This window comes from Saccostrea cucullata, unplaced genomic scaffold (genome assembly GCF_032062105.1).
Source record: "Saccostrea cucullata isolate Sc308-1 unplaced genomic scaffold, CSIRO_AGI_Scuc_v1 ctg2257, whole genome shotgun sequence".
NCBI classification, from domain to species: domain Eukaryota; kingdom Metazoa; phylum Mollusca; class Bivalvia; order Ostreida; family Ostreidae; genus Saccostrea; species Saccostrea cuccullata.
Window position 1 is genome coordinate 77172 of NW_026920537.1, and position 25811 is coordinate 102982.

General features: G+C 36.6%; 3 protein-coding genes and 1 pseudogene across 8 annotated transcripts; 2 read left to right on the forward strand and 2 right to left on the reverse strand.

Moving 5' to 3' along the window:
- The window catches only part of LOC134250506 (nuclear pore complex protein Nup205-like), a 110318-nt pseudogene that overhangs the window by 77089 nt on the left and 7418 nt on the right, over window positions 1-25811 (forward strand).
- Window positions 789-5125, reverse strand: LOC134250551 (uncharacterized). Of its 3 annotated transcripts, XM_062732930.1 has the most exons (4): window positions 4757-5125; window positions 4420-4653; window positions 4139-4280; window positions 789-2536 (listed from the first exon to the last, which is right to left on the reverse strand). In XM_062732930.1, exons 2-4 carry the CDS (start codon window positions 4488-4490, stop codon window positions 1745-1747), a joined length of 1005 nt encoding a protein of 334 aa, XP_062588914.1. In that variant the 5' UTR covers window positions 4491-4653; window positions 4757-5125; the 3' UTR covers window positions 789-1744. The 3 variants fall into 3 exon arrangements, with proteins under 3 accessions (XP_062588914.1, XP_062588907.1, XP_062588918.1); XM_062732923.1 differs by having other exon boundaries at window positions 4420-5125; XM_062732934.1 differs by having other exon boundaries at window positions 4397-5125.
- Window positions 6362-8448, reverse strand: LOC134250526 (tripartite motif-containing protein 2-like). Its single transcript, XM_062732890.1, has one exon. It carries the CDS (start codon window positions 8412-8414, stop codon window positions 6735-6737), a length of 1680 nt encoding a protein of 559 aa, XP_062588874.1. The 5' UTR covers window positions 8415-8448; the 3' UTR covers window positions 6362-6734.
- On the forward strand, window positions 18468-24884 carry LOC134250573 (nuclear pore complex protein Nup205-like). Of its 4 annotated transcripts, XM_062732941.1 has the most exons (9): window positions 18468-18881; window positions 19117-19285; window positions 20638-20750; window positions 20924-20986; window positions 21285-21389; window positions 22400-22519; window positions 23577-23776; window positions 24495-24677; window positions 24835-24884. In XM_062732941.1, the coding sequence occupies exons 1-5, from the start codon at window positions 18849-18851 to the stop codon at window positions 21354-21356; spliced, it is 450 nt and encodes a 149-aa protein (XP_062588925.1). In that variant the 5' UTR covers window positions 18468-18848; the 3' UTR covers window positions 21357-21389; window positions 22400-22519; window positions 23577-23776; window positions 24495-24677; window positions 24835-24884. The 4 variants fall into 4 exon arrangements, with proteins under 4 accessions (XP_062588925.1, XP_062588929.1, XP_062588936.1 ...); XM_062732945.1 differs by lacking the exons at window positions 23577-23776; window positions 24495-24677; window positions 24835-24884 and adding an exon at window positions 22847-22934; XM_062732952.1 differs by lacking the exons at window positions 23577-23776; window positions 24495-24677; window positions 24835-24884 and adding an exon at window positions 22647-22827.

The following is a 25811-nucleotide window of genomic DNA, read 5'->3' on the forward strand; positions in this document are numbered from 1 at the left end:
GATCAAACATCTAGAATGGAAAAACTTAAAAAGTAGAAGGAAAACAGCAAGATTAATAATGATGTATAAGATAGTAAATAACAAAGTAGCCATCAGCCCAGAGGACCACTTCACTAAGCCTGTAAGAAGATCACGGCATACAAAACAACACTCATTTGCAATACCATCAGCAACCAAGGACTGCAGGAAGTGGTCATATTTCTGTAGAACGATCAAAGAATGGAACAGCTTGCCAGAGGACACTGCGGCAGCAAAATCACTTGAGATATTTAAATCTCAAGTGATTAAGACAACTTAAATCCAAACTTCCTTTTATCCAGTTTTTATTTAAAATCAAAAAAAAAAAACAAACAAAAATTTCTTTTTAACATGCGCACACCCAAACTGGCATAATCTTCAACTTGATGAAGGAGGCCAGACAGTGGAAGAAGAAGAAGATCTTTTATATGATTTATTTTCGATAGTTATTGGGTACTATCAACATAATATTAATGATGAATGAAATTTCCATTATTAATTCACCATACATGTATCATTCATCGAAACAGAGAATGGCTCGACAGGAAAGTACAGTACTTACTACTTTACAAGTAATATTTTTGTTCGTAGCATTTCTTCAATATTGATGGGCCAACAGCAGAGTACCCAGACCCATGTGATGCTAAAACAGGGGAATTTAAGAAGACGAGACATCCTCCATCCCGTCAGCCTCTCAGTGCATTTAGTGGAAATGCTACTTCCAGTAATGTACTGTCATTTAGGTAATATACTGATACTATAATTATATGGAATCCGGTAAAATATTATTAGCTATGTAGACACTTTGAGGGGTAAATGCAGAAATGACAAATTTATCTTGACAAAGAATTTTTCATCAAGTTCATTTTCTTAGAGCAAAATATTTGGTAATAATTATTTACATCCATTTAATGCTTATGTGATATATCATATAGTGAGCACTTTGTGTGTTTATATCAACTATGATCTGGGTAGTATGGCACATGGAGGGGGATATTTAATGTTTGAGGGTATAGGTCACATGGAGGGGGCATATTACCAACATGATATAGACAGCATAGTATTGATTATTACAGTATTCTTCTCAAACAATGAAAACTTAAAAACTTTATGATTAGAGGCAGTTAAAGTAAATTGAATATAGTTTGATGTTTAACGTCTCACTCAAGAATTTTTCACTCATTTGGAGACACCAATACTTGTAGGTGGAGAACTGCAAACTTTGACCAATAAAAACATTCAGGGCCATTGAGCAGTGAGGGATCTTTTTCGTGTCAGCACCTACTGCAACACTAGACCTCAAGTTATAAATATGGTCTCATCTGAAGGTCTTCACATCCCACAGTGGGATTCAGACCTATGATGAAAAGATCAAGTCCTTATTTCGTGACTCTACATGTTACATGTTATTACCCTCAATGTTTGTATGTAATGTTTATTGAAAGACTTAGTTTTGAATACATTTTTTTGTAGTGAGGTCACTGAAGATATGGAGACCTGTACAACGGAGAGTGATGTTTATCATCAGGAAACTGCCTGTCAAACAAGTGAACAGTGTAGGTTTGATTTCTCGTAATTTCTAATTATATAATATTTCAGCCTTGTTTATCAGAAACTTACTAGTAATCATTCTGATAGGTCAGGGGAAAACCAGTGTATATTTGTAGTATTAATTTATTTCGCTATGATAAATAAACACAAATATTTTACATATACTTTGACTATGTCAGATTCTCGGCATTTTAACATATTTGGCACCATGCTGCAAGTAGAAATTTGAAAGCATCTCAAACATATCTTTTTGAAAATTTAAATCCTCTTTTACATTTTGAACAAAAATATCCTTTCTAGTAAACACTATGAATTCACAGAAAGTTGCCCCAGACACCATCATCTGACCCTGTATTTGAAAAAAATAATCATGGTTCTTCTGAAGTTCAAATTTTCCGTCATTTTCCTGAAGACAGAATTTTGGAATCTGTTGAACTGCTTCGGAGATGGTCATATCGCGTGCAGTAAATGGGCACTTCACTTCTAGGACACCTGTTTCCCCCTTAAAACACACCTTGCCATCTGGTGAGGCAGCTAGATAAGGAAAATCAGGGTTTATTACCAACCCACAATCATGTATGTGCCTCTCCTGGAAGGATTCCAAATATTTTTTCTTAGCTGCATTTTCATTCCCTTGACCGTAACGTGTGGCACTAGTAGAAAAGTTTTTATTTGAGGCTGGAAAAATATCCTTAAGAAATGCATCATTTACAGCCTTTTTCCGTTTGCAGATTTTTCCAAACTGTGAGGCTGTTAGTCGTTCCCTTCTTTCTTTGAACCATGTTTCACAATTAGCTTGACCAACAGTCTCTTTTTCAATTTTCTCTGCATCTTGCATAGTGGTAGGAAACATTTTCACTATATTTTCGTATTTTTCATTCACCAAAATATTTTTTACAATTTTTGGAAATTTAGTCTCCCCACATTTCCCTGCATCAACTTGAGGATGTTCTTTAAAATGCTGAAACTAGTAAAAAAAAATTTATATATTTTCATATTTATGTATTTAAAGAAAATCTTTGTGAATACACATGTAATAAAATCTAATTGTAAAGGTTTATAATTTTCTTCCAGTATTTTCATCGATGGAGATGTTGGCAATGGCAACCAGAATACATCAATTGGAGAAGGAAAATAAAGAACTACGTGAAGCTTTAGAAGCACTGCAGTCTAATAACCAAAGCCTTCGAAGCATCCACACACAAACTGATATGCATGTTCAACCTTTTAATGTGGAGTTTGTGTCTAACTCAAAAATCAAAAAATTATTTCAGTATTACACAGGAATAACACATTTACGTTTTTTGATGTTGATATCTTTTTTGTTTCCGAATGGAACTTTTTCAGATGCTAACCCTGTTACTTATGATTCAAATAGGGAAGAGGTAAAGAGACTGCCTGTAGATGAACAAGTATTTTTGTTCCTATGCAGAATCAGGAAAGGCCTTCAAGACTTGGCTTGTAGATTTAATTTGAAGATTCAAAGTGTGTCAACCATACTAAAAGGCATCTCTCAGTATATATATTTACGTTTAGGATCTCTCAGTTACTGGCCACATAGAGATATAATTATTCAGAACATGCCATCTACATATAAACAAGAATTTCCAAACTGTGTTGCTATTATTGATTGTACAGAAATCAAGATACAAAGGCCCTCATCTCTATTATGCCAAAGTCAATGTTATAGTGAATATAAATCAGCAACCACCTTAAAATCCCTTGTGGTGTGTGACCCAAGAGGTTCTATTTTATTTGTGTCTGATTTATACTGTGGATCTATTTCAGACAATGAAATTTGTACCAAAAGTGGATTTTTTCAGTATTTAGAATCTCGGATGAGGCAAAAATATTTACATCCAGGGGACTCGATAATGGCAGATAAGGGGTTCAAAATAGAGGATCAGCTGGCTGAACTGGGACTTAGACTGAATATCCCTCCGTTTGCTTCTATTTAAAGCCCATTCCATGAGTGCAGCTGATGTGACTTTAACAAGAAAAATTGCTGCTCACAGAATACATGTTGAAAGAGCCATTAATCAAATCAAGTGCTTTAAATTGTTCAGCAAAAAAATTCCTGTCTCTTTGTTGCATTGTGTAAATGAATATTGGGTGTGTGCATCTCTTCTCACAAATTTTCAGGACATATTAGTGAAACTATCATAGTGTTCAACATTTGTACATCAGTTTACTTATATTTACACCATACCGGTATTTCTATGATCGATATCACTCGACATTGGATATTTTTCACATCCCACTGCTGTGATGAAAACATTAGTATTGATGTTTAAAATATGTGATAAAAAGAATCTCCCATGATTTGTGGTTGGGTGTGATTTTTTTATCCCCTCGTTATGACTCGGAGAAAAGAACACACAACTTTTTGAATAAAAAATCATATCCAATTACAAAATATGAGAAATCCTTTTTATATATATATATGCAATGTTAATATAAATTTAAAATGTGAAAGTTGAATTTACTTTTTTCAAAAAATAAAGATATTTATTTTGAGAATCATTGAATTAAAGTCTGTTGATTTCATGTCCTCCAAAAGCCATCTTACATGATATTTAAGCATGGATCCTGTTTGTATTTTCCCACAAATGGATGGCTCTAATTCAACATCCTCCTGTAGCAAATATGACAGTGGCAGTGAAGGGTCAACCTTAAGCTTTTTGATCTCTTCTGGAAACACATCAGGAATTCTACACAAAGAAAAAAAAGACTAAATTCAAGACTGACAAGAGTTGAAAAACCATAACATCATGCCCTGTTATAAATAGTTGATTTATATAATAGCTTTGTGAAATTGAATATTTACATTTATTAATAATGTATGATTACGTTTGATTTGGCTTGTCCACATAAACAGGTTTCTTCTTTCGTGGGGTTGGTTTAGGCTTTGAGAAAACCATGGAGGATAAGGGTTCCGGCTGAATTTTAGTCCCCCTAGGCTTGTGCCATTGTTGAGGCAAACTTGTGCAGGGTAGCTCTGCAGGAACCTGATTCAGTCCTAGACGTTTATAATGCTGGAGAGTATATATCAATCACGTTGTATGAGCACAGGTTCCGGAGAGTCTATTAGTAAACAATTTGTTTATCAATTTTATTTACTTACGGTATGAGATAAAGCGCAATATAAATTAGCCACAGAGTTAAGAAAAGAAAATACATAACTCACCCTGCCTGACAAGAGCAATGACTATCGTCAATGACGCCCACATCATAGTTGATCGTCATATTTATCTTGTGAGGATCCTCGCTCTTTTTCATCGACCGGTAACATTTTGCCGTAATTTCTACGCTTTTATCAGTGGAAGTATACAGTTTTACTGCATGGATATAACCATTAATGAAAAAATTATACCCTCTCTCCTTTACACGGGATGTAACGACAACATTTTTAAAATAATCCAAAGATATACTCGGCGGAATTATTCGTAGTGCGTTTGTATCCGCCGCCATTTTTCACTCTCTATGTCCGAGGCTGTTTCGTTGCTATGACGTATCTATGGTGGGCGGAGCTAACCCTGCGGCTGTGGAACTGTGTATTATAATAAAATGAAAACATTTACAATGAAAGGTTTCTGAATTAGATATCTTGTGATTGTTTTGGGATAACATACACAGTCAAACCCTGTGTTATTCTGTGTCCAATGTGTCCAACAAAAATTCTAATAAAGTGTTTAATTAATTTATTTAAGTAACAAATAGCTAGATTAATAGGATTTAGATTTTTTTTTAGATCAATATACCTTCATCACCTGCATACGGAGTATTTATATCTCAGTTGATTCGAAACGCAAGAGCATGCTCTACGTATGAACAATTTCTTAAACGAGGTAAATTATTGACAAGCAAGTTGATGAAACAAGAATATCAACAGTCTCGTTTAAAGTCATCATTTCGTAAATTCTATGGTCGATACAATGACCTTGTCAGCAAATACAATTTATCATTGAATGAAATGCTGACTGACGTTTTTCATACCAATTGTTAGTCCATTATTTATACACTGAATTGACTACGGATTTTTTTCCGTTATTTCCTGATTATGACAATGAGCACACGGCGGGTGTGACCGGTCAGCAGGGGATGCTCACTCCTCCATGGCACCTGATCCCACCTCTGATGTTTCGGAGGTCCGTGTTTGCTCTGCTCTTATTTTGTATATTTGTTTAATGGACGTTGAGATTGAATACTGTTCGTTATTTCCATATCCTTATCAAAGGGCATATTATTCTAGTCCAGTATAATCAGAACTCCACAGCGTGCAGTGCATGATAGCTAGAGGGTCAAATTGATAAAAATGTACATAATAATCAGTGGCGTAGCATCGTTTTTGAAAGTGGGGGGGGCAGACAGATAATTTTTTTTTTACTTACCTGAAAAATTTGACAAGCAAAAAAAAAAAGGTAAAAGTTGCCCAGTCGAAAATCCTAGTTCGTGGGGGGCAGGGGGGGGGGGGGTAGGTAGGTACATAAACTCTCTCAGTGTCATCTACTTTTAGTACCAATTCTTATACTACTAAAAGTGGGGGGACCAACCAGGCTTTCAATTAACATTTCCTATAGTGCAAGTTAGGTTGGGAAAAAAAGTGGGGGGCCACCCCTCCCCACCCCACCCCCCCCCCACCCCCCACCCCCCCCCCCCCGTGCCACCCCCAATACTACGCCCCTGATAATATTTTTTCTTTCTTCATTCTCACAAATATACTGTAGTTTTATCAATATTTGTTGAGCACCAATTTTTGAGGTATTTGTTGTTGAGCAGATCCAAGAAATTCAATGTTCTTTGAATTGAGAAATACAATATATATTTGTATAGGCAATGATTTAGTCCTCAAAATTGTTTATCCTTGAAAACGTCTTTTTTACAAAATCCTTAATGGCAACAAAAGTTGATGAAACCACAGGAAATAGTATTTTCATGAGATATTGAAAGTTTCTTCTAATGTTGGGTCTTTATTAAGCAGACGTTTCAAAATTGTTTATGAATTATAATTTATATTTTATACCTTTAATATTGATAATATTATTATTTAAATTATTTTACACAAACATATGAACACGAGAAAGTGAACCTGAAGCAAACTATATATTCTTATGATTTTGAAAAAAAGTCTCTCACAAATAAGTCATTATTTAAAATACAATGTTTTACATGTATTTGATTTTCTTCACTTTACCCCTGCCCCACTCAGCCACAAAGAGGTTGTCTCTGGTGTCTACACATAAACCAAATGGAAGCTGTAGACCACAGTTATCAATGTCACGGAGGAACTGTCCGTCCTGATCTAGGATGTGGATACAGTGGTTATCATAGTCTGCTGTCAGGATCTGACTCTGGCTGTCTGTTGCGATGCTGTATGGAGAGAATGATCCCTTGGACTTGGTAGTAGAGGGATTACCAGTGTATCTAAATCGGAGTTTTCCTGCCTGATTAACCACCACTACTGCACAGGCTCCATTGTCAGCTACACAGATGTCCAGGTTCCTGTTCTCACTGATGTATTTAGTGTAACCAGATGAATACAGAGGTTTACCTTCACTATCAAACTGAATGTTTTGTTTCTCTGTGAAGTCAGAGTAACGAACAACTTTTGATTGTTTTCTATCATCACTGTCCATGGTAACCAGGAGGTCACCAGAGGAGGTACTACAGACCTTGTAAGGTATCCACCCCTGTAGTCTGATCACTTCCTGTATCTGGTCATTCTTCATTATATTTACAGTTCTTGTATCAGAGTCAGTATAAACTAGATCTCCGCTCATTGTCACTGCTATGTCATGTGGCCACTTCCCAGACTTGGTTTGGATTGACTTCAGTAGTTTGCCCTGGAGGTTGTAGAGTTTCATGATTTTGTCTCCTCCACGTGTCCAGAATTCTTCATCACTGAGACAGGTAACACTCCTTAATGAGTCTTTATACCCAGTGTCTATGGTGGTGATGATCTCTGGTTCATCAAGCAGTGGTTTGACTGGAGGACAGGATACAGCTTCTGGTGTCTTCATTGTGTAGCCATGTTCATCTGTTGTAATGGATAATGCTGATAGAGAACCAAACATTTGATGGAGCTGTTCTGTGTTGATTGGATGAGGTGAAAAACTTGGTAAAGAAACGTTGACTTTAGGAGGTAAACTTCTGAATTCTGCATTCCTGGATTTGTATGCAGAGGTTAGGGAGACATCATTGGAATCCAGTAATTTCTTTAGATAAAGTATGCACTGTTTAACATCAGAAGTAATCTGTTTGATTTCATGTTCCTGTTTATTTAGAGCTGCCAGGTGTTTAGATTTCATTTCATCAATTTCAGATTTCTGTTTGTTGACAATGATGTTAATTTCTCTGTGCCAGTCTTCTCCTTGTTTGGTGACAGCTGTTGTCAGTTTCTCATAATGTTTTTCCAAATTAAGTTTTTCAGAGTTTAAATCTGATGCAATTTCTTCATATGTAGGACATATTCTTTTTTCTAGTTCTTTCAAATCCTTCTTTAAAATTTCTTTCATAAAGCTGGGATTCTGTAAGACATCTGTTAATTTATGCCCATGATGTTTCCCAGAGGAGATGCAGGTAGAACAGACAGGAATGTCACATTTCTCACAGTAGAGTTCACAATGTTTCTGGGTGTGGTTTGGACATTTTGGGTAGTTAACGTTAGGAATAGCGGTTCTGTGTTTGTATGGTACAACATTGTGTCTTATGGATGAATCAGAGAGATGTTCCCCTACGCAGGCCTTACACAAGTTAATCTGACAAAGTTCACAGTGACTCTGTAATGCAGCTGTTTGACACAGGTCACAGAGGAGGAGAACTTGAGCTTTGTCTAGGGGGTCCATCAATGGGGTTTCGTTAAAAAGAAAATCAGATGACCCTGTATAAAGTAAAAAAGAGGCATGGGTCACTGACTTCAGGAATATGACACAATTTTAAATAAATACAATATAAGAGTTATGTTTTGTTAGTGAAATTGTAAGACCTTTAGAAATAACAGTTAAAATTTTTTTGTAGTTTAAAAATGCCGTGTAAACTTTTCTTCTAGATCCGTTTGAACAAAAAATTTACATTGTGAAAGTAAATGTTAACATTGAATATCAGTCAAAGCAATTTACATAGTAAGATCTAATGTGATCCTCATGCATTTTATCTCATGTATTATACATGTATATGTACTAGACTTGAGATCATTAATGACATCTGGAAATGTCTTGCAATATCATGTTAAATGTTCTGAATATGATCTTTTCCTACCTCTAAATCCAATATGACCTTACGATAAGCCCGTACACAATTTACTTCCTTGTCTTCATTCTAAACATTTACCTGTAACTAGGTCTTGTGATTTAAATACCTGAGATGCCTATGCCTGTGTAGAAAGGATTACTTTCAAACAGATTAAAATTAAGGGGTGGGATTTCCCAGATAGCATGAGCTAGGACATTGGCCCAACGTTGACCAAACAATGTCGGTTATGTTGGGCCAATGTTGGCAGTTTTACGTTGGCCCAATGTCTTACTGCTCATTGGCGCGCCGTTGGCCCAACATGTTGGGCCAATGTTGGTACAATACTGTTTGTTTATTTGTCAACGTTGGAACAACGTTATTCCAACATACCAACGCCAACGCAATATTTTTTTAACGTTGGCCCAATGTTGGACCTCAGTTCAAAATATTATCATGAATTTTAAAAATGCTTTCAAATTGGTAAATTTTGTTGAAATATATACGTTGGTACAACGCTATTCCAACGTACCGATGCTAACCAAATATTTTGTAACGTTGGCCGTACATTGGACCTCAGTTCAAAATATAGTTATTACGTTGGTTCAACGTTGATACAAAGCTGATTCTTGAAATATCAATGACACAATTATTCCTCAATACAAATGTCTTACAAAATAAATTAAATTCTGTAATTTTTATTTCCCATTTTATACAATAAAATTAATTTAACTGTGTTTGGTCAAATACTTTTTTCCTCCTAAAATGTATCACAATATATTCTTTGCCACTTTCACTTTCATTAAAGTATTCCATGGAATGTAACTAAAAGAAAGAAGAGGTAGAAAGTTCAATGTTTCTCAAGTACACTCCACATCACTATGTCCACTACTTAATATCACTTTGATATAAAAGTCTTCAAGTTCTAACTGTAGAGTTTTGAAAGGACATATTTGCATCACTTATCACTTTTTCTGTTGTTTATCTGTTCTTAGAATCCATGTTTCCCACACATATAAATCAGTCCCTTCCATATACAGAAATGCCACATCAATAGTCTCAGAGTGAATAGGGTTTTTCCATCCCGGCAATTCCTGCAAACGTTAAGATTGTCATCAATTAAAATAGTATTTTCAAATGTTCATCAGCATCACACATATTTTTAAAGGAATCCTTAAAATTGAATTTCACATAAGTAATTATTAATAACAAATACAAAATAGTTACTTACATTTCATTGGTTAATATTCTTGCGTTCACTTACAGATACGGACATATCTGCTCTGTTCAAGCCCGCCAATTCCTATAAAAGTTAAGGTCGTAATCAATTACAATTGTTTAATCAGCTACCTGGTACCAATAATTTGAAAGCCTACATGCAGGCCATTACAATGTTGTGTATTTCACATTATTAATGATTTCAATAACAAAAACAAAAGCTATACTTACATTGAAAGGATTAAAATTCTTGCTTTCACTTAAACAGACACATAAGCTTTGAATTGTTAAAGTGCGCGGTTAAAAGATGACGGTTTCCTTGGAGACCTATGAGTCACCTGCCGAGCCAGTGAATTTCACCAGTGACCTATATATTTTGGAGCCCAAAAATTGCAAAACACAGCACTTTAAATTTGATTCAATGATGCTAAATATAGAATCTACCAAGATGTAAAATTACTATCACAGACTTATAAGGATTGTCTAATAATTTCCATTCAATATATAATATAGATCACATGTTTATAATGAGTTGCTTAAATTACATTACCATCGATTTACAATAGATAAATCTAAATTGATGAAAACTTTTTGCAACATTAAACAACATACAGCATTTCATCTCAAACATTACAGGCTACCTGTACATGTACTAGTAATCCCAGTATTCCTACTATTGGACCAACTCCAGTTCAGTCAAGCTCGCCCAACACAGAGCAATGCATCATTATATTGTCAACATTTATTAAACTGGACCAACGTACGTTGGGCCAACATTGAATAACCAACAATAAGTGGCAATGATTTGCCACTAACGTGTACTCAGTTAGATCTATGTTGGGCCAACATTTCATATTCAACACACAATGGTCTTAATCCATGTCAACATTTACTCGGTTGGACATATGTTGGGCCAACATCTTAATGTCCAACACCAAATCGCTATGTTTCTTGTCAACATGTAACTACAATGAGCCAATATTGGGCCAACATCACATGCCCAACACCGTTGGTTTAGCTTTCATGCCAACGTAAATGAACGTTTGACCAACGTTGGGCCAATATCACATGCCCAACACCCTTGGTTTAGCTTTCATCCCAACGTAAATGAACGTTTGACCAACGTTGGGCCAATATCACATGTCCAACACCGTTGGTGTTGCTTTCATGCCAACGTAAATGAACGTTGGACCAACGTTGGGCCTACATCTGTTCCCCAACGCCAACACTCCACCAACCATACAACCAAAAACCAACGTTGGCCCAACGGAGTCATGCTATCTGGGAATTACTATAATTATATCTATCTATTTTTATCTCCAGCTCTGTGTCCTTGAAATTCTTTGAATTAATTTCTCTTTAAATTTTGTAGAAGAAATACGTATAAGTTTATTATAATATGAACTAGATAAGTGTACCTAGTATTTACAGATCAGTTTATTTTTTGTAAGTTTTACAAACGAATGACTTCATAAATATTTAATATATAATTATTCAAAATTGCGACTAAAAAACCCTCAAAACATGCATTTTTCATTCCATGAATTGCAGTGGCGGATTTAAGGGAGGGCGCACCCGGTGCGCGCTCCCCCTATAATTGTCAAAGTTAGCGTAAATCAAATATGTCTATTAGGTAGACCTCATTTTCACCCCTCAAAATCTCTAGAATCCAGGAGCTTCCGAGGGCTTCGCCCCCTGGCCTTCCACCAGGGCTTTGGTATACCTCATTTTAACCCTTCAAAATCTCTAGAATCCAGGAGCTGGACCCACTGGGGGCCTCAAGGCGGCCCCAGACCACTTGCCTAATTTTGGCGCCCCCCCACCCTAACTCCTGAATTGTCAACATCTTATTTATATCTTTATTGCTTAATTTCCTGAATCTCCGTACATTAATGCCCTCTGTTTTACTGACTGGAAAATGGGCAACAAAGAATGTATTTTGATTTTAAAAGGAAATCGTTTCCTTTTTGTAAATAATTTTTAAAATCCTAAATGAACATTTTCTAAATTCTTGAACAGTCCTTTGCGAATCCTAGTCTGACTAAGTCATTTTTCTATAGTGCTGTCTCCATTACCCATAGGCGTCGGAGGAGTCTGACTAAGTCATTTTTCTATAGTTCTGACTCCATTACCCATAGGCGTCGGAGGAGTCTGACTAAGTCATTTTTCTATAGTTCTGTCTCCATTACCCATAGGCGTCGGAGGAGTCTGACTAAGTCATTTTTCTATAGTTCTGTCTCCATTACCCATAGGCGTCGGAGGAGTCTGACTAAGTCATTTTTCTATAGTTCTGTCTCCATTACCCATAGGCGTCGGAGGAGTCTGACTAAGTCATTTTTCTATAGTTCTGTCTCCATTACCCATAGGCGTCGGAGGCAGGGGCGGGGGATTACCAGGGGATGGACATAATACATGTAGTCTATTTATAGGCATTGAAGATGTGGGCGTAGGTTTAGCCTCCCCCCACATCTCTCAACAGGCACGTTTCAGTGTAGTTGCGTATGGGTTAGTGGTACAAATAGTGTTTTAGGAAAACGTATCCCCCCTCCCTCACGAAATAGGATTTTCAAGTTAAAAAAATGATAATTTGGAATTTTTTTCTCTCCTCCTTCCAATTTGCTCTGATTCCAATGTTACTAGAAGTATGGGTGATTGAACTAAAGCAAATAATTAATATCACATAGTGTTTGTATCAATATTTAGTTCAACATTCACGGTGAGATGTAATTGAGATATAATGATTTGGAATCATTCATAACTACGATTGTTATTAAAATTCCACCGAGGGAACATAAGCTGTGGTCTAGTACGAGGCTCTGCGTGTACATTGTGAATTTCATAGTCCCCATCCAGTCCTGAGGGTTGAGATGTACGAATAAAAATTAATCCAATCTTCAAATTTCCTTTTTTTCACTCCTAATCATCTAATCATTATACCTAACAAGAGGCCCACGGGCCTTATAGGTCACCTGAGCATTATGCAACAACTTTCCAGTGATTGAATTTGATTCATGTTTTAAGCCAGATGCTATATGGCATTCACAATTTTGAAAGAGGCACCATTCATCATCATAACAAAACACTTATCAGTTGCTTAGCTTGGTTACTGAATACCCATACGCAGGGTAGGGGAACAATATTGCATTCCAACTAATCAGTAATATTCAGCAATATAAATCAGTAGTGCCCCTTACACTGTGACGTAAACCCCTGACCCTAGGTCCAAACATTGCACAAATTTTAAAAAGGTACCCTTAAAATTGCCTATCAAAAAATAAATACATGTTTTATAAATATAAAGGAGCAGGTTTCAAACAATTAATTCATTTTCAGTTTATAAGAGGAGCCCCCCCCCTCCCACTCATGACCCTGGGGCTTTGAATTCACAATTCTGCAAGATTAGGGCCCTTGCTCATCATAACTTTTTAGGTAGTTCATCTGCTTCGTACCCAGAGACAGAAAAGAAAATTTTCAAAGATTTAATGTATTTTCACTATATTATCAATAGAGCCCCGCCCTAACGCCAGAGCCCTGACCCTGTGGCCATAAAATTCATAATTTTGGAAAGGGCATTTTTGCTCAGCATAAATATGTACTTAGTTAGTTTATTTAATACCTAGGAGCAGAGAAGATTCTCAAAGAATTCATAGATGTTCACTATATAATCAATAGAGCCCCCCCAACACAAGAACCCTTGACCCTGGGGCCATAAAATTCACAATTTTGGTTCAGGCACTCTTTTTCATCATAACTATGCACTTAGTTAGTTTATTTAATACCTAGGAGCAGAGAAGAAGATTTTCTAAGAATCCATGCATTTTCACTATATAATCAATAGAGCCCCCCCCCCCCCCCACACACACACCAAAACCCTTGACCCTGGGGCCATACAAATCACAATTTTGGTTCAGGCACTCTTGTTCATCATAACTGTGCACTTAGTTAGTTTATTTGAAACCTAGGAGCAGAGAAGAAGATTTTCAAAGAATTCATGTATTTCCACTATATAATCAATAGAGCCCTCCCCCCAACTCTTGCTCATTATAACTATGCACTTAGTAAGTTTATTTAATACAAAGGGACAGAGAAGATTTTCAAAGAAATCATGTATTTTCACAATATATAATCAATAGAGTCCCATCCTAACACCACATCCCCTGACCCTCGGGCCATAAAATTCACAATTTTGGAAGAGGCACTCTTGCTCATCATACATGTAATTATCTACTTAGTTGGTTTATTTTATACCCAGGAACAGAGAAGAAGATTTTCAAAGAAATAATGCATTTTCACTATATACTTATTTAGCCCCGCCCTAGCACTAGAACCCCTGACCCCAGGGTCATGAATTTCACAGTTTTAGTAGAGGACTCAATGCTGATTACAAAGATGCAAATAGTTTGACTGCTTGATGTCCAGGAGTAAAGAAGAAGATTTTTTAAAGATTGCATTAATTTTAGTGGTTTTGGCCCCACCCCTCAGGCCCAAGGGGGGCAGGAATCATAAAATTCACAATTTTTGTTCCCCTTCACCCATAGATGCTTTGTGCCAAATTTGGTTGAAATTGGTTCAGTGGTTGTAGAGAAGAAGCTGAAAATGTTCAAATGTTAACACACGACGGACGACGACGGACGAAAACGGATAGCAATAGGTCACCTGAGTTTACTCATATGTCCTAAAAACGATTCTAATGAGCATTGAGACAGGATCAAACATACCCTGCTCTATTCACACAGACAGTTTAACTAGAATTAAATATAAGTTACTGCTTATTTAATTTAAAGGTACTTAGACACAGATTTGAAGTTCATAATTTCTCTATTTTTCTCTATAATATTACGACTTATATATTTTAAAAAAGCATTTCACACAAAAATTAATTAAAAATCTTATTTCATTTAACAATTATTAAAACTTTAAATTTTCTGGCGGGTTTGATTGACATCCTTGCGCTTTCACAAATTTTAACTTTATTCTTAATCCTTAGGAAAAGTGGCAATCTTGTTGTGTATTAATGAAAAATGTTAATACTATAATCCAAAAAATTCAGAGTAGACATGTTCGAAAGCAAAGCAAACACACGATTTATTGTCAGTCCGTGCGGTTGTAGTGAACAGACTTTGGCGATTCAACGCACCCGGTGAATCGTAAATACAAAACAACAACAAAGCTCTTGCCCTGTTTACAAAAACTGTGTACATAACACGATCGAGTTTGCTCAATTTGCTAAACTATGTACGCAACTCTTAGTTCGGAATGACGATACTTGTAAAGGAGTTTTGCTTTCTAACATTTCTACTCTGAATAAAATTATTTTTCTGGATTTAAGTTTTAATATTTCTCAATAGTACACAACAAGATTGCCACTTTTCCTAAGGATTAAGAATAAAGTTAAAATTTTGTGAAAGTGCAAGAATGTGTCAATCAAACACGCCAAAAAATTTTAAGTTTTAATAACTGTTAAATGAAATAAGATTTCTAATTAATTTTTGTGTGCAATGCTTTTGAAATATATAAGTCGTAATATTATAGAGAAAAATAGAGAAAATATGAACTTCAAATCTGTGTCTAAGTACCTTTAACACAAAGAGCCAAACAGATAACGACAACATCAACACAAAGAGTCCAACAGATAACGACAATCTCAACACAAAGAGTCCAACAGATAACGACAACATCAACACAAAGAGTCCAGCAGATAACGACAATCACAACACAAGGAGTCCAACAGATAACGACAATCTCAACACAAAGAGTCCAACAGATAACGACAATCTCAACACAAAGAGTCCAACAGATAACGACAACATCAACACAAAGAGTCCAGCAGATAACGACAATCACAACACAAGGAGTCCAACAGATAACGACAATCTCAACACAAAGAGTCCAACAGATAACGACAACATCAACACAAAGAGTCCAACAGATAACGACAATCTCAACACAAAGAGTCCAACAGATAACGACAATCTCAACACAAAGAGTGCAGCAGATAACGACAATCTCAACACAAAGAGTCCAACAGATTACGACAATCTCAACACAAAGAGTCCAACAGATAACGACAACATCAACACAAAGTGTCCAGCAGATAACGACATTATCTCAACTGAAAGAGTCCAACAGATAACGACAATCTCAACACAAAGAGTCCAACAGATAACGACAATCTCAACACAAAGAGTCCAGTAGATAACGACAATCTCAACACAAAGTGTCCAGCAGATAACGACATTATCTCAACACAAAGAGTCCAACAAATAACGACAATCTCAACACAAAGAGTCCAACAGATAATGACAATCACAACACAAAGAGTCCAGCAGATAATGACAATCACAACACAAAAGTCCAACAGATAACGACAATCTCAACACAAAGAGTCCAACAGATAACGGCAATCTCAACACAAAGAGTCCAACAGATAACGACATTACCTAAACACAAAGAGTCCAACAAATAACGACAATCTCAACACAAAGAGTCCAACAGATAACGACAATCTCAACACAAAGAGTCCAACAGATAATGACAATCACAACACAAAGAGTCCAGCAGATAATGACAATCACAACACAAAGAGTCCAGCAGATAACGACATTACCTTAACATAAAGAGTCCAGCAGATAACGACAATCTCAACACAAAGAGTCCAACAGATAACGACATTACCTTAACACAAAGAGTCCAGCCGATAACGACAATCTCAACACAAAGAGTCCAACAGATAATGACAATCACAACACAAAGAGTCCAGCAGATAATGACAATCACAACACAAAGAGTCCAGCAGATAATGACAATCACAACACAAAAGTCCAACAGATAACGACAATCTCAACACAAAGAGTCCAGCAGATAATGACAATCACAACACAAAGAGTCCAGCAGATAATGACAATCACAACACAAAAGTCCAACAGATAACGACAATCTCAACACAAAGAGTCCAGCAGATAATGACAATCACAACACAAAGAGACCAGCAGATAAAGACAATCTCAAAACAAAGAGTCCAACAGGCAACGGATAACGACAATCTCAACACAAAGAGTCCAACAGATAACGACAATCTCAACACAAAGAGTCCAGCGCCTCGATAACAACAATCTCAACACAAAGAGTCCAGCAGAGAACGACAATCTCAAAACAAAGAGTCCAGCAGCAGTTCTGGCTGATTGTTTGGAGACAAGCACAACATTATTATTGTTCATATGACAACCATTCCCCACGAAAAATTTAAACCCAGGCTTTTTGACATCATTGACAGCTGCCTTTTTTGATAAAAATTGGACTCGTAAATTTACTTACTAGTTATTGGTCATTCGCAAAATTACTTTGTTAAAACGCAATGCCATGCTGATTGCACACACAAGTACTCTGAAGTTGACATCAAAAGGGCGCTTGAGTTTCTATTCGACAATATCTATGTGCTTTTTGGATACCAGGTTTTCCTACAATCTATTGGAATTCCTATGGGTACCAATTGCGCTCTATTATTAGCAGACCTATTTTTATATTCATATGTAGCAGAATTTGTGCAAAGTCTTAGAAGCAAAAGAAGGAAACAGTTGCTATGGCCTCCAACTCGACATTAAGATATATCGACGACGTATTGTTAATTAACAATGGTAATTTCCATTCTTACGTTGATACGATATATCCTGATGAGCTAGAGATAAAAGATACCACAGAGTCCGACACTTCTGTTTCATACTTGCAATAGGATATTTTACTCGACAAAGACGTTACTGGTAATCTAACGACCAAGCTATATGATAAACGTGATTACTTTAACTTCTCTATCGTCAATTTCCCTTATTTACTTATGCATCAATATACCTTCATCACCTACATATGGAGTGTATTTATCTCAGTTGATTCGATACGCAAGAATTTGCTGTTCGTATGAACAATTTCTAAACCGAGATAAATTATTGACAAACAAGTTGATGAAACAAGAATATCAGCCGTCACGTTTAAAGTCTTCATTTCATAATTTCTATGGTCAATACAATGACCTTGTCAGCAAATACAATTTATCATAGAGTTAAAAAACGACTGACGTTTTTCATACTAAATGTTAGCACATTATTCATACAGTGAATTGATGACGGATTTTTCCGTTATTTCCTGATCATGACAAGAAGTACACGGCGGGTGTGACCGGTCGGCAGGGGATGCTCTCTCCTCCATGGCACCTGATCCCACCTCTGATGTCCCACATATATTTTGTATCGTTTTATCGACTTTGAGATTGAATACTGTTCGTTATCTCCATATCCTTCTCCATGATTAAACTCATGATTAAAAATACTTTAAAGAAGAACTTGAGGGGGCACAAAACGCGCGGAATGCCTATACGTTCAAATATTAAGAAATCATATTTTCATCGGGATCAAGATTGAAAAAATTATGTTTCACATTGGCGTCAAATCAAAAAAAAAAAATCACAAGAATGCAGAGAAAGGTTCAACTGACTCAGAAAGATCGGCCCATTAACACTATTGTGTACTAGGAAACAGCTGTATTAAAATTTTGACTGGTATATTGACTCGATTGGGTAGATTTTTAACTAATATTTATACTTTTAAATTACCTGAGTAAGTGTGACTTATTCCAAGTCATTGGGAAGCGCATGATTTTTTTTTTGGCAGATCAGTTAAACAATATGGACCTGACTGCCTTTTCTGTCTGACCACACAACAGCCCCTGGAGAAAGCTGACACCTTAAGGCTGATTCAGTACCTAAGGGCAGACAACTCTGAGTGCAGATGGCACCCTGGACCCTGTGAGTCTGTGTCTGTTAATGGCCCTCCTGTACTGTTTTGATGTCAGTTTACTGGAACATGAAGATGGAAGAGGTTAGTCGATCCCTGATAATTTATTCATCATTTCACAAACCATATAATTTTATTATTCATAAATTAATGCTGTGTATAACTCAATTGATTTGAAAAATCTTGAAAAAATCAAGTTTGAACTTTTTTTGGCAATATACATGTCAATCTTTCTTAAGTAATTGCTTTGAAATAATAAGAATTATCAATTTAAAAATGAAATAAAAAGGTTAAAGTTCATGACTTTTGACATTTACAGATCAAGGTCCTGCAGCGTCTACCAATGATGACTGACTTGACCTACGTACCTGACATACACCAGGATCTCATGTCGACGCGAGTCTGGACAAACCCTGGACAGAAGGGTGTGATGCTACTAGCCTGGGGGGTGACCCTCAGACAACTCAATCAGTACCAGACCCCCACAGGTAAAATTTCTGACATCTGATCAAAGGTCACACCAAACCCCATAGGTAAAATATCTAATCTATTCAAAGGTCACACCAAAACCCCATAAGTAAAATATCTAATCTGGTCAAAGGTCACACCAAAATCCCACAGGTAAAATATCTAATCTATTCAAAAGTCACACCAAAACCCAATAGGTAAAATATCTAATCTAATCAAAGGGCGCACACTAAATTCCACAGGTAAAATATCTAATCTGATCAAAGGTCACACTAAATTCCACAGGTAAAATATCTAATGTCATCAAAGGTCACACTAAATTCCACAGGTAAAATATCTAATGTCATCAAAGGTCACCAAAACCCAATAGGTAAAATATCTAATCTGATCAAAGGTCACACTAAATTCCACAGGTAAAATATCTAATCTGATCAAAGATCACACTAAATTCCACAGGTAAAATATCTAATCTGATCAAAGGGCGCACACTAAATTCCACAGGTAAAATATCTAATGTCATCAAAGGTCACACCAAAACCCCATAGGTAAAATATCTAATCTTATCAAAGGTAACACCAAAACCCAATAGGTAAAATATCTAAATATTAATGTCATCAAAGGTCACACCAAAACCCCATAGGTAAAATATCTAATGTCATCAAAGGTCACACTAAATTCCACAGGTAAAATATCTAATCTGATCAAAGGTCACACTAAATTCCACAGGTAAAATATGTAATTTTATCAAAGGTCACACCAAAACCCCATAGGTAAAATATCTAATGTCATCAAAGGTCACACCAAAACCTCACAGGTAAAATATCTAATATACTCTTAAGGTGTACCCCTCCCACCCACCCCCACCCCACAGGTAAAATATCAAATCTAATGAAAGTCACACCCAAACCTGCACATGTAAAATATTAAATCTATATATTAAAAAATGACCCCACTCCCTAGGAACAGTTAAATATTAAATTTTATTAAAAAGCTTGACCTGGACCTTTTATCTGGACAAGTGACTCAGGTCTTAGTTAAAAAATCAAGGTAAAGTTTGAAAATGAGACAAAGAGCAGCACTATAGAATTATTAGAAAACTCAGGTCTTGATTGGGAAACCTACTATTGGTTTATTACACATGCATGGTTAAAACATGTCAATCAGAAGATTAATACATCCTTTATGGTGCCTGCCTTAGAGTTGATATTTCTACCTTGGTACATGTATGTCCTAATACATCATGAATGAATTTGATATGGCAAGATAGTCATAAGTGCTTTAAGATATGTTGTAAATGAACTGTAAACTCATTTTGGGCTTTATTGATATCTAAGGATGACTCGCTCTTGATTTACATGAACTTGATTTGTAGGGGTGATTGGAATTTGTGAAGAGGATGGGGTGGTTATTAATGAGGCCCTGGAAGCTAACGTGTTCCACTTCCTGCGACTGGCTGTTGTAGCCGTACATGATTTCCATAAAGAGGTAGGGCATTTGGTGTATATTTCAAGTTGACATCAAAATTTACACATTTGTAATTCAGCAGCAAGTCAAATAAGAAGTTGTTTGACAAATCATTATTTTGACTCTTCAGACTGGATTCTTAATATCCTAACAGGGTTGGAACTATTAAATAGCATATTGTTTTTGTTTTGTAGGAATATTATCTAAAGAAAGTCCAAAGGCTGGTTACAGACTTTATTTTTCACATGCCACTGAAGGTATGTACGTAATTATAATTAAGTGACACCTAAACTAATTGTTAATGAATTTGATGACAAAACAGTGCAAATTTTGCATGGCTAACTTTGTCTGAAAAATAAGTTCTTTTCTATGGTTGTAAATTTTGAAATAAATATTGATTAAAGTAATTAAAATATATCTGAAAAATTTTGCTCATGTGAAAAAGAGAAAGGAAAATTTAAGTCAGTTCGAACCCTTTATGAAGTGGTAAGATTTATATATTGTTCAAATTTTAATATAGTCTTTTAAAGGAACTTTATTCTGTATGATTCACAGATGAAAGAGCTGCTTACAAGAGATGCGGCGAGAATCGTGGCGTCCAAGAGTTCCCTAGAACCTCCCACGTAACCCAGTCATGGCTTCCAGTATTTACTGAGACAGGTATGTAATGGTCCCTAGTGTTTACTGCTTATATCAACATGATTAAGGTTTACTGACCCTCTGACAAGAGAGTTAACTCCCACGTCACCCAGTCATGGCTTCCAGTATTTACTGAGACCGGTATAATGGTCCCTAGTGTTTACTGCTTATATCAACATGATTAAGGTTTATTGACCCTCTGACAAGAGAGATAACTCCCACGTCACCCAGTCATGGCTTCCAGTATTTACTGAGACTGGTATGTAATGGTCCCTAGTGTTTACTGCTTATATCAACATGATTAAGGTTTATTGACCCTCTGACAAGAGAGATAACTCCCACGTCACCCAGTCATGGCTTCCAGTACTTACTGAGACAGGTATGTAATGGTCCCTAGTGTTTACTGCTTATATCAACATGATTAAGGTTTATTGACCCTCTGACAAGAGAGATAACTCCCACGTAACCCAGTCACGGCTTCCAGTATTTACTGAGACTGGTATGTAATGGTCCCTAGTGTTTACTGCTTATATCAACATGATTAAGGTTTACTGACCCTCTGACAAGAGAGATAACTCCCACGTCACCCAGTCATGGCTTCCAGTATTTACTGAGACTGGTATGTAATGGTCCCTAGTGTTTACTGTTTATATCAACATGATTAAGGTTTATTGACCCTCTGACAAGAGAGATAACTCCCACGTCACCCAGTCATGGCTTCACGTACTTACTGAAACTGGTGCGTATCTGTTGCTAGCCTGTACTGCTTGTATGAACATAATTATAAGGTTTATACTGACTGTTTGACAAGAGAGATAACTCTGGCTTAGATGTATAATAATTGTTTCCATAGAAATTAATAGATAATGATAGAATTTCTTTAAAAATTTTGAGATTTAAATTCAAAATTGATTAAATTGTTAACATATCAGTTTTATCTTATCTTTCTTGTAGAAATCACCATGAAAGCCATTATCAATATTGATGATCTGTGGTATGATGCAACATAAAATCCTACCATGTATTGTCAGATTGGAGATTTATACAGAAGTGACCCCCTGGGACTGAGACTGTCTGTAGAGTACTGGTGTCCCCAGGATAATTACCGACCTCATGAGACGATGTACAATGTTCAACGTCCACAAAGACAGGTAGATAAAAATTAAAATCTGCAAAGAAAAAATAATCTTCTATCAAGTTTTAGAAAAGAGAAGGATTTTAGGCTTACATAAGTAGGGAATGTACATAGACTGTATGTTTTATGTTACAATTGTACAGATGTCACTGTAAAAGTTTGTCCATCTGGCGGGGGACCTCCTGCCCCCCTCCCTCTACGTACCCTACATCAGGTTGTTCATTGGTCCGTTTTATATTACAGGTGTCGCTGAAAAAATTTGTCCGTCTGGCGGGGGATCTCATGCCCCTCTCCCTCTACGTACCCTACATCCAGATGTTGATTGGTCTGTTTTATATTACAGGTGTCACTGTATAAGTTTGTTCGTCTGGCGGGGGACCTCCTGCCCCCCTCCCTCTATTTACCTTACATCCAGATGTTGATTGGTCTGATTTACATTACAGGTGTCGCTGTATAAGTTTGTCCGTCTGGCGGGGGACTTCCTGCCCCCTCCCTCTACATACCTTACATCCAGATGTTGATCGGTCTTAGCAGTAACCCACAGTCTGCCCTCTACTGCTTTGACCTTCTGAAGGTCAATGGGAAGGGGTCAGGTTAGAATTTCTGATAGCTTCAGTGGAATTGTGTATCTAAAGAAGTTCTAATGGCAGATGTCTTTATGTACTGTTACTAGTGCTTTAAATGGAAAAGACAACAGGTAGGGAACTTGGATAGCTTCAGTGGAATTGTGTTTCTAAAATTGTTCTAAAGACAGATGTTTTTGTGTGCTGTCAAACGGTCTAACCTGCAGTCACAGATGTAAAAAGACAATTTAAAAGTTTTAGAGCGTGATTGATTCCAGCAAGCACTGAGCTTTCTTAATTTACCATATGAATCTGTTCCTAAAATATACAACAGAAGTTTTGTATCTTGAATGAATACCTTGGATATAAGTAAGTCAAAGTAATTAAAAGAATGACCCATTTCCTTTTTTCTTTAAGTATTTTACCATTGATATCTCAAAGTAATTTCTTGTTCTAAAAAATTAACATGGTTTGCCTGAACTTGTCTTATATGAGTATTTTTTACACTAGGAGGCCCAGCCAGTGCCGTTTCGTGGCAGCACATTTTCCTGTCACTGAATCAGTACTACGCCAGTTTACGTCGGGAGGTTCCTAGCGGTGCTGACATGTCTCACATGGGACTCCGAGGTCCCCACCCCCGGGGAATCACCCCACAGGAACTAGAGGGGCTGGTGGTCGTCCTGAAACTGTCTGAATATGTGAGTACATTTGTTCATCATCAGATAAAAAAAATAATTATACTTTAATAGCCAAGGGTTTTGATTTGATCAACCCATAATTCATTGTAGTTTGTTATTAAGGCATGATAATAATGGGTCTGTATTATTTTTAAGTTGTATTGAATAATATACATTTATTGACTGAATTCGAGGGCAACATGCGTTTTGTCGGACCCAAGAACCAAACTGTCTGCCTGAGGCCGTTAGGCCGAAGGCAGACAGTTTGGTTCGAGGGTCCTACAAAACGCATTTTGCCCGAGAACTCTGTCAATAAATGTTTTGTTATACCTTTCATTTTAATTTATATTTTTTGACATAAATGTATTTTGTACTATATTCCGTAATGTAACATCAGATCTGTCACTGTTTAACACCAACGAATGAAAATGAGATTAAGCTCCGCCCATCCTGTGACGTAAGCGGTCCAACATCTCTCCGAGTGGTCCAACATCTCACTCAGCGGTCAAACATCGATTTTTTTATGCCCGCTCAGCAAAACATTAAAAATGTTAGACTTTTTTCTGTATAGATTTGTATAGGAACACATTTTAAAGGTATAACAATGAGTTTATATCAATTTTAATATTCCTGAATTAAAGCATAGGAAGTAATAAAGACTTTTAAAAGGGGAATCTTATTTCGAAATCTGCATAAATGGCAGATTACTATCTTACACCAGAAAAATCGACATCTTATATATATGTTACAGAATGAGAACTGCCGTGTGGCGTTCTGTGAGAACCATCAGTGGCAGGTGGCGGTGTTATTATTTGGTCTGGTGACCAGTAGTATCCCCTTTGACCTTAAAGCCGAGATCTTCAGGGTGCTGGCAGCGTTCGCCAAGACGCCGGACATGGCAGCCAGCCTGTGGCATACACTGGAAGCCTCACAGGTAAACCACTGAAATACTGCTCTTTACTGTATCTTTATTGATGTTAAGTGTATTTATTGCATTGACTTGCACGTCTCCTCTCGTTTTCCCTATATTATACTGTATGTACATGTATGTGGTTTTACTATATTAATTTGGTTATTAATTTGTTTTTAAGAATCTGATCACAGTTCAGAGCAGCAGTTCCTCTCAAAGTGGAATCCAGGTAAATGTTAATTTGTTTTCTCAGGTTGAATAATCTCTGTTCTTTTTTATAATTCTTCAGCCTAAAAAGAACAGAACTAAATCTTGCTGTACACATAGAAATTTATCTAGAGATCAATACACTAGTAATTACATATTCTAATGCAATTGTTTAGTAAAACACTCTTTGATTGGCTGATACACTTATGTTTGAAGCAGTAAAACGAGCATTAACGAGCGTGAAAGCTTTTTCATTGTAACGTCATAATAGAGCGACGCAAAAATTATTGCTCCATGACGTATTTCATGTAACAAAATTCAACAAAATAAGACGTAAACAATAGACAAAATGCATTGATTGCATTAGAATGGGAATAACTTAACTTCTAATTTGGTATTTGCCACCGTTAAAGCTGATTTAATGGTCGAAAACATCCGTTTTACCGGCTCCTCTTACGCGTTGCCGGTAAAACTCAGTTTGCGACCGTTAAATCAGCATTAACGGTCGCAAATACCAAATTAGAAGATAGTTACCGTATATACTCGCCTATAAGTCGGTCCGCCTATAAGTCGGTTGTATTTAATAAGCTTAAAAATCAAGGTACTGACTTCATATAATACCATTCATTTTATAACTCGCCTATAAGTCGGACATAGAGTTTTGGACCAGAAATTAACTCCCAAAAATCCGACTTATAGGCGAGTATATACGGTATTCCCTAATTGTGTCTCTCAAGCTTGTTAGAGTTATGTACCTTTGATGTCTTTTTTTCCCTATAGGTGGAGCTGAAGGAGGTAGAGATCCGAGCGGAGAAATTTCCCATGACGCGAGCTTTCCTGTCCTTACTGGACTCCCTCACTGACATTCCCGTTCCCCCGGGACTCGGGGCAGGTCTCAGGGCCCCAGGATTTCAGCCCTATATATATTACCTAGAGTTTATCAAGAATGTT